At 53.7% G+C, this 9,039-nt stretch overlaps 2 protein-coding genes across 5 annotated transcripts in view; both read left to right on the forward strand.

Annotated features, from left to right (window-relative positions):
* The window catches only part of EEIG1 (estrogen-induced osteoclastogenesis regulator 1), a 37,722-nt gene extending 32,514 nt beyond the window's left edge, over positions 1 to 5,208 (forward strand). For all 4 annotated transcript variants that reach the window (XM_023938108.2, XM_023938109.2, XM_023938107.2 and 1 more), the window contains exon 12: positions 71 to 5,208. In XM_023938108.2, the coding sequence (XP_023793876.1) occupies positions 71 to 116 (46 nt within the window). In that variant the 3' untranslated portion in view covers positions 117 to 5,208. The remainder of the gene's footprint in view (positions 1 to 70) is intronic.
* Positions 4,629 to 9,039, forward strand: DPM2 (dolichyl-phosphate mannosyltransferase subunit 2, regulatory). Its single transcript, XM_086858748.1, has 5 exons — positions 4,629 to 4,643; positions 6,333 to 6,560; positions 6,680 to 6,769; positions 7,816 to 7,918; positions 8,205 to 9,039. The coding sequence occupies exons 1-5, from the start codon at positions 4,629 to 4,631 to the stop codon at positions 8,261 to 8,263; spliced, it is 495 nt and encodes a 164-aa protein (XP_086714874.1). The 3' UTR covers positions 8,264 to 9,039.

The raw sequence follows: 9,039 nt of genomic DNA on the forward strand, positions 1-9,039 counted from the left end.
TGAATCAGAACTTGGTTGCTCAAAATGACTGTGGAAAGTAACTGGCCCCTCTCCCCCTCTGCCTCCCCAGGGTCTCATCTGGAGTTTACGAGCCTGTGGTGATTGAAACCCACTAAATGTGAAGAACAGGGTAGAGCTGCTGGACACAGGCCCCCTACCCAGTCCTCTGCCACATGGATGCCAACCTTTACCTCTCTTCATGCAGCATTCCAGAAGGGATTTCTCCACACCCCTCCCCACACGTTTGCACTGCAGAACTACTCCAAGACCACTCCAGAACATGCACTTTCCCTGCATTGGCATTGTCCTTCTCTGCTTCCTGGTCCTTCCAGTGCATGCCTTCCCCCTGTTCCTGCTCAGACACAAGGTGTCTGTGGGGCTTATCCTTGGGCTAGTCCCAGAGGATGTTGCTCATCTGCATCCCTCATTCCACCCATTCATTTTGCAGCAGGAGACTTCTCAGTTTCTGTCTCCCCAAAACATTGGGTTATACCACTGTGAACTCTTCAAACCACTGGGGGTGGGGGAAACCATTCTAACCAAACCCAGAGCTGCTTGCTGGGGACACGGTGACATGGCCACTTGCAGGATGCTTTATTCCATTGACTCTGCAAGGGAACATCACCTCCCAAGGCAATGGTTGTACTGAACAAGGTATGCTGTGGTGTACGCTTCACCTTCCTATCCTCACATCCCCAAACAACATCTTCTCATAGGAAATACTTCCCAAAAGTGCATTTCAGAAAACTGCCGCAATCCAGCTGGGAGTTGGTGAACGGTTAAATGTGAGTGCTCATCACACCACCGACTGCAGCAGCCCTTCCACTGCTGGGCATGGAAGGGGGTGTTCGTCAACTAGCATTAGCAGGAGCACTTTAGAGGTTACAGATTTTACCTGGAGGAGGCTTCTACTCACTATTCCAGGAGTATAATCTGTGTTTGCTGGACTGATTCAGCAAATAGTCCTGTTGGAGCTTGGAATACAAAGCCTCTTTTTTTTTTTTTTTTTTTTTTTTTTCTTGTTTCATTGGGTCAGGAAGGGAGCTGCCCTTCTTGGACTGTGAAATGAATCTTGTCTGACAGCCCTTCCCTGGACCAGAGCTGGATGTAGTTAACTGCAGTGGTGTCTCTGTTTGGTGGTGATGTCAATTGCCTCTCTTGGCCTGGGCCAGTAAGGGATTTGGTGTTGCTTTGCCTTTCTTGCCTTGTCAGCAGAGATCTGTGCCTGAGCTGGTTCCTTCTGGGGCTGGGGAGAAGCTACTGTCTCTGCCTTCAAGGGTAGAAGGGGTGTTTGCTGCTGCATTAGCCACAGCAGCTGTTCTGACCTGCTCTGTGGTGAGTGAATTCTTTTGACAAGGCTTCAAACTGTTCTCTGGTTGATCTTTCAATTGCTCTTCTTTGGGTTTGGTTTCTGCAGTTGTTTGACACTTTTCCTTGCAGTGTGTGGCAGAAATGTCGATCCCTTTCAGCTCCCACGTGGAGATTCTCCTGGCAGCCGAATTGCCAGCGAGGATCTGGGCAGCCCCCGGCTGTGGGCCAGCAGCAGGCTGTGCTTGCAGCCCTCCCTGTACAGAGCCCCTCAGCTGATAAGCTATTTGTGTGTAGTGCCCATTCCTCTTTTGCCAGTGTACTGTGGTAGCACTCAGCAGCCGTGCCCTCGGAGCAATTCCACACTCCAGGACCTGGCTCCCCTCTGACACCTGTGTGTGTGTGTACAGGCACACACTCATTCTGTTCAGCCAGGAAAGACTTGTAACTGATCACGTCGTTCAAATTCTTAGTTATTGTAAAGCCTCTTTTAAAGGAGGAAAAAAAAAAGGCATTAACTGTGGTCTCTTTGGCCAGAATGCATGCAGATGAGCTGCTGGAAAAGGGAATCTGGCAGAATGAGAAACAAGGAATGAAAGGGCCTTGATTTAGCTTTTTTTTTTACCCTTCTAGCTAAGGATGCTGCATGGGGAGGGTGCTCAGCAGTGTGGTAAAACTATACAGTTGCATACTCTGTTTTGATGGTTTCTCTGTTTGAGTCAAGAGGTCTCTTCCTGTGTTTGGACAGACCACATATAGGATATGCATCTTTTCCACCCTTTGCCTTCAAAGGGAATTAAATTTGAATTAGGATAAAAAGGGGATACAGACAACACCTTGATTTGGTTTTAATGTAAGGAAAAAGTGTTGGATCTTTTGAAACTGCCTAGAACAAAAGCTCTTTCACACTTTCACACTTGCTAGGTTTTTTTTTTAATGGTGATCTCTTCCATTCAGCCTGGGTAGGTTTGGCACTCACTTGCAGGCTGCTGAGCATCCTGCCCTGTTCCTGGGGTGCCACGTGTCTGCAGGAAGGAGAGAACTGCTTGTCTTTCTCTCTCCCTGGGGCAGTGCCAGAAAGCCAGGCCTGGCCTGACCGTCTGCTCAGGTCAGGGTGAGGGCAGAAGGAGGCTCGGACAGCAGTGGCTGTTCTGCCCTGTCTGTGCATGGCTGTGCAGAGCTGAGGGTCTGGCTGCTCCCCAGGGGCCAACAAAGCCCCTCAGGAAATCAGATCCAACCAGGACTTGAAAGGAGCAAGCATAAGCCAGGAAAGAGGCCAAAACCCAGCTCACTTCTTCTGCTTTGCTTCTGTTCCCATGAAAAACAATGGTAGTCACTGTCAGAGCAGTTGGGATCCCAGGACATTCTTCTGGCCTCCATTGGCAAGAGTTGGCTGCTCCAAGGCACTGGCAGCTCAGCATGCCACGAAACCAGTGGGACAGAGGGAAGAGGATCTTCCCAGCAAAGCAAGAGGAGAAGCAGTTGAGCTTTTGAGAGCACTGGTCTCTTCTTCCCAGGCTGGCAGAGGCATAACCTGCTCCATCACATCACTGTGGCCAACCTGGTCATGTTTTTGGCTTCTCTTCCAGTGGCTTGGCACATCACTGCTTGCATCTCTGGTAACTGTCTTGTCTTCACTCTAGTGCCTCCACAGATCCTGGTCTTTGTGTGGCTTTTTAGCTCTCCTGCCCCTGGTTTTGAGTGAGTAAGCAGTCCTAGTCATCCAGCCTTGCACTGCAGAGCTGGGGCACGTGGAGCAGACCTGGAGGGAGGAAGGAGCAGTCTGTTCCTATTTGTAGATCCCATGCAGAGCTCCTGCTGCACATCCAGCACAAGCAATGCCCAGCAGTCTCTAGGCAGCCGTGGGCACCCGAGCTGGTGGCTGTGGGGTCACTTGTCCCACACACTCACTGCTGCCTCAGGAAGCTGCATCTCATGAGCACTTTTTCCTTGTGGCATCGCTGCTGCCTGTTCCTCTTCGGACTTTGAACATTTAAGAAGTGAATCAGTTTCCAGACCCAAACCGCTGGCTAGTTTCCTTTGGGTTTTTCTTTTTTGTTGTGAAGTTTATGGAATTTTTTTTTATACAAACCCAGCAGGCTGGTGTTTTTCAAATGCATTATTGTTTCATTGATATTTTATTTCAGGGGGGCTTAGGGGGAGAATGTTCTTCCCCTCATTGTTCCCCTCCTCAGGGGATTCAGGGGTGGCTTAAACAAGTAAAAGGACCTTATTGGCAAGACTCTGCATCCCCTGGGTCTCTGATGCTGACAAGCAGGGCTGCTCACACCTGGCTGGCCCCGGAGAGCAGAGCTGGCTCTCTGCTTCAGTCTTGGGATCAGGCAAAACGTGTGGGCGCTGCTCCTGGTTTCTAGACCTTTAGTTGGTGGAAGCACATTGCAAAGCGTTAGGAAATTCAGTGTAACTTTTTTACTAACTTTTTTTCTTTTTTAAAAACCGATATAAAACTGAGTGTCCAAAAGAATAGGCTTAGTCGTTACTTGGTGAAGGAGATGGATTTCAATTGGAAATTGTGATGGGAAAAGGGGGAGAAGGATGTTGCTCTCTCATCATCATCTTTTGTATGGTCAGCACTTTAAATGGGGGCCTCATGCTGTTCTGACCCTTGGAGTGATGGGCAGCAGGCGTGTGATTTCTCCCCCCATCATTGCCACATCACTTTGTCCCCTGCAGAAAGTTTAACAAGCCCTTTTAAACATTTGCTTCAGTTTTTAGAGTGTTCCGAACCAGGTGGAGGCCTGTAGAAATAGTATTTCATTCTCATCCGAATAGGAGGGGTTGACTTTTTATTTATTTTGTCGTCGCTGTTTCTTTTTAAGCGGGTGGCAGTGCAGCTGGTCTCTGCACTGCTGCCAGGAACCTCTGGGAAAACCTCACTCCAGGTACGCTAGAGCACCGCAGTTAAACCCCTCCTGGCGAGGGGCTCCCCCTCCCCTCCTCGCTGCCTTACCTGGGGGCTGCAGACCCCCCTCCACCCCTCCTGCCCCATCCCTGCTGCCCCACCTGGTCTCTAGCTGAGTTCTTGCTCTGGTGACCGAGCCCTTTGGACAAGGCCAGTCCCCAGGGACAAGTTCCTACAAACTCTGCCTGGTCGCAGGTGTTTGTCCTTGAAAAGCCACTTCCTCTCTGGGGAGGGATCGATGAATGCGAAATTCCCCCCGTTTCCCTCCTGAGAGCTGTGTCCATCAGCCCCCTCCCCGCGCCCTCCGATCCCGCTGCCTCCAGAGCGTCTGTGCCCACCGGGAGGCAGCGGCCGTGGAAACCTGGGAAATGAATTTGGATGGAACTCTGAGCGAGGGATGCGGCTGAGCCTGGTAACTTGCCTCAAACACATGGAATAACGGTAGAGCCCATATTTTTGTGGGGGGAGGGAGGGGAAGGGGAGATCATGTTTTATTTTCTTGAAAGTGAATTGAGCTTGGTGACCTTCGGCTGAGGCGCACTCGATTTGTATCAGATTCTATAGAGAGATGGCTGATATTTTTGGAAAGGGAATGGGTCTATGCAAACTTCCAAAATTGCTTGAAATATAGTTTAACATTTTTTTTACTTTGAAAATCTAAAGATAAATCTAACTTTTGTCTTAAAGCAGAAGTGCGTTTAGAAAGAGAAGCTACTTCCACTGCTCTATTTTGATGATGATTCTTGGAAAGTTTGGGCTGGAGGGAATGACTATTTTTCACCATTTCTATCTTGCTCCTCTAGTTTTTTTGTTTCTTTTTCTAACGGAATGCTGTGCCGTCTTTGATTCAACAGATCGTGTTTGTATTTTCTGTATCTGGTTCCTAATGTAGAGAAATAACAAATATATGAGGAAATCAATATAATGTCAAATGTTGTTATGGTTTGGGGGAAAAATAAAGGTTTTTTGGTACTTCATTGATTCTTCTTGCTCTGTTTCTTGTTTTAAATATCTGCTATGGGCTGAGAAGGGCATGCTTGGTCCTACAATAGTTTGGCTTTGCCTTCTTAGATTGCTCTGGCAGCTGGGAGAGGAGATCCCAGCCCTTTCCTGGAGAGGGCAGCTGGCAGCACAGCACCAGTCCTGTGGACACACCAATCCCAGGGAAAGGTGACACCTGCCTGAGTCCCCAGCCGTGTTCTGTGTTCTGTCCTGTCTGTTCCAGCCTAGGCTCTGCCTGAACTGCCTCTCCTGTTGGGGCTATCCTGCCAGGCTCACCTGGGGATCGAGCCCACAGCCCAGCAGGGCTCCAGAGAATAAATATCTCTGGATCCTCACTGCTTGTACCTCAGTAGCCTCTTGGCCAGCACAGGCTCGGCACCCCCTTAATGGAGAGTGAGCCAAATTCAGTGCAGATGGTCAGTGCTAATGCCTGATAGGGCTGGAGGGGAACAGGAGCCCTGCGAGGAAGCGGCTTTTGCCTTTTGCACCTTCCCGCCGCCCCTCCGGAGCCGTTCCCGAGCCGTTCCGGAGCCGTTCCCGGGCCGTTCCCGGGCAGTTCCCGCCGCCCCTCCAGAGCCGTTCCCGAGCCGTTCCGGAGCCGTTCCCGGGCCGTTCCCGGGCCGTTCCCGGGCCGTTCCTGGGCAGTTCCCGCCGCCCCTCCGGAGCCGTTCCGGAGCCGTTCCCGGGCCGTTCCCGGGCAGTTCCCGGAGCCGTTCCGGAGCCGTTCCCGGGCAGTTCCCGCCGCCCCTCCGGAGCCGTTCCCGGGCCGTTCCCGGGCCGTTCCCGGGCAGTTCCCGCCGCCCCTCCGGAGCCGTTCCCGGGCCGTTCCCGGGCCGTTCCCGGGCAGTTCCCGCCGCCCCTCCGGAGCCGTTCCCGGGCCGTTCCCGGGCCGTTCCCGGGCCGTTCCCGGGCCGTTCCCGCCGCTTCTCCGGGCGTTTCGCGGCTCCGGGAGGTGACGGAGTTCGGGCCCCGCCCCTCCCCGCTGATTGGCTGTTCCCGGGGCGGGGCTGACGGACCGCTCGCTGATTGGCGGGCGCGCCGGAAAGGCGGGGCCGGCGGGGAGGAGGCCGGGGCGCCGCCATGGTGAGTGCGGGCCCAGCCCGGAGCGGGCCGCCGTGGCGGGGCGGGGAAGGGGCGCTGCTCGGCCCGGTGGCACGGGGGGGCTCGGGCCGAATCGCGGCCCGGAGCCCTCGCGAGGCTCCCTGGCTGCCGCCGCTGCGGAGAGACCGGTCCCGGCCGCGTCCCGGGGGCCGGCCGGGTCGGTCCTTGGGATGCGGTGTGTGAATTGGCGCAGGGAGCTGCCTGCGGCAGGCCCCGGCGGCCCACGGTGATTATCCCGCCGCAGTGTCTCATCCGCGCCGTCACGTAACCAGCAGCAGCTGCCTTGAGCCACTCCTGGCCGGGCGCTGCCGTGGCGATCCCCTCTGACTGTCTCTCCCTTTGCAGGCCACAGCGACGGACCAGCTGGTTGGGTTTGGCTTGGTCGCCTTCAGCCTCGTCCTCTTTGTTTACTACACCCTCTGGATCATCGTACTGGTACGGGTTCCTCTGGCCAATATAATCGCAGTCACTCCATACTCAGGTGTTTCCCTGGCCATTGTTCAGCTGGTGATGTGTCTGTGTGCCCCAAGGACTCTTGCCTTCCGGGTTAAACATTTCAGGGCAGAAATGTGTCCTCTGCGTGCTGGCACAGTCCTTGTACTCTGTGGGTATCACACTGATCGTGGTGTCCCCCTGCTGTTCCAAGACAGGCTGACCCAGCTAGGGCTGGATGGGCCATTGGGAAGAGCTGGAGCCTGGCCCTGATGGAGGTGTAGTCATCAACATCCACGTTTGCATCCCCCAGATTCCTGGTTCTGGTGGGAGATGACAGAGGGAAACATAGAAAGAGGCAAATTGTAACAAATCTGGAGTTTAGGGAATGCAGGGCTCTGGAAATGTGATTGTGAGGCTTCCCATTTTTGGGGACACATCAGCTGAGGTCATTAGCAATTTTCTCCCTGGAAAGAAACTTTTCCCCACGAGCTTTCCAGGTGCGAGAGGCCAGGTTCAACCTTGGGCTGAGTTCGGCCTGAACTGCCGCCAGCTTTCCCTCCAACTCCAAGGGTTTTGAATTCCCCTCTTGCATCTGCTCACTGTGCTGCCCGAGCCATGTCTGTGCCAGCATTCCCAGAGTATTGGCTGCTGTGTGGGGATCCTCACACTGCTCCCTGGTGTCCGGAGCCTTCCACTGGCCTCTGCAGGGGGATCCTGCTGGGATAACCATGGAGCAGAGCCGGCGTCAGCTGCTCCCTTCTGCAGAGCAGAGAGATTTGCTGTATTCTGCACCAGCAGCTCTGCCCACCCCGAGCCCCCGGGGCTGTGGGACCCTGTGCCAGACCCAGAGCTGCCCCTCTTTGTCCACTGAACGCCAAAACCTTCACTGCCCACCCACTCTTGGTCTCTGGGGCTGAGCCACCTGCATGTCTGGGCACTCTTTTTTAGTCATCTCACACCAGGTATTTCCGTGTTTCTCCCAAAACCTCGAGGCTGCACCTCGAGGTGTTGTGCCCACCTGCTGACACCCCTCTCTGTCCCTGCAGCCCTTCATTGACAGCGATCATGGGATCCACCAGTATTTCCTGCCTCGGGAATACGCAGTTATCATCCCTGTGGCAGCCGGGCTGCTGCTGCTGCTATTTATAGGTGAGAGTTATTTCTGTTGTTCTAATTAGAAACTTCTAAATTAGGAAGAGAGGAGGGTTGCTATGGGTTTAGCTAATGTGTGGCACTCCTGACACTCTGTGGTAACTGTTGCAGCTCAGCCTGGCTCAGGGACTTGGGGCTGTGTTTGTGTGTGGCTTGGCTGTTGGAGCCTCTGGACGGCAGAATTTTCTTGTTCTTAGATTCTGTTTCTCATTACCAGGTCAACATCTAGAAGTGCCTGGAATTAAAAGTTTCCTACCTGAATCTGTTCTCTCTCTCATGGCAGGTGTTTTTATAATGTTTGTCATGTGGAAGAGCAGGAAACACGCCAAGAAATCAGACTGAAGGCCCAGCTGAGGAGATGGGGAGGTGCCCACGCTGCGGCATCGTAGCCAGGAAAAGACTTTTCCTGCAGCTCCAGGCAGACATCTCCAAGGTGCCCAGCACTGAGCTGCTCCCACGTTCCCTCCTGCAGAGACTAAACCTGTAGTTTACAGTTCACTGACCAAAGAGAAGCAGGATTCATCCAAGGCTCATCAAATGAGGGACCAGAGCCCCTGCTGAGGGACCTGCTCCCCAGCTGGGGCTGCCCTGCCCACCCTCTGGGTGCTCCTTCCCCTCAGCTCTGGCTCTGCCCAGTAGTTTGTTCCTTCTGGGAATTTTATTTAAAAGTTTACCTACAGTTTGTGGGGGTTTTTTGATTGAAGTCTGAAAGGAGAGAAATGAGACTTTGGGCTTGGAAAGGACAGGTTTGCCTTCTCTGTTTGCTTCTGGAAGGGCTAATTGCAGTGCTGGGGGCTCTTGCCGTTCTGAAGAGGGACTCCCACAAGGCTGGGTGTGCAGAGGGTGCAGGGACAGTGCTGCCCTCTGCATCCCACCCAGCTGAGGGGGTGGTGAGGAGATGTCCTGGATCACAGCGAAGTATGGGGTGTGGTTCCCATCACAGCTCTCAGTCCTGGCTGGATTCCTGCCCTGGAGAAGGCTCCATGTGGCAGCCAGGCTGGGGCTGAGCAGGCAGGTGTGGTGGCAGTATCCTTCTCCCATGGGGTTTCCTTTCCTGGCAGCTCCCCTGGACCATGGGGCGAGCAGGATCACCCTCAATAAAGGTCTGTAAGGTCTCA

The sequence above is a fragment of the Cyanistes caeruleus genome, chromosome 20, assembly GCF_971803275.1.
Source record: "Cyanistes caeruleus chromosome 20, bCyaCae1.hap1.1, whole genome shotgun sequence".
Taxonomy (NCBI): domain Eukaryota; kingdom Metazoa; phylum Chordata; class Aves; order Passeriformes; family Paridae; genus Cyanistes; species Cyanistes caeruleus.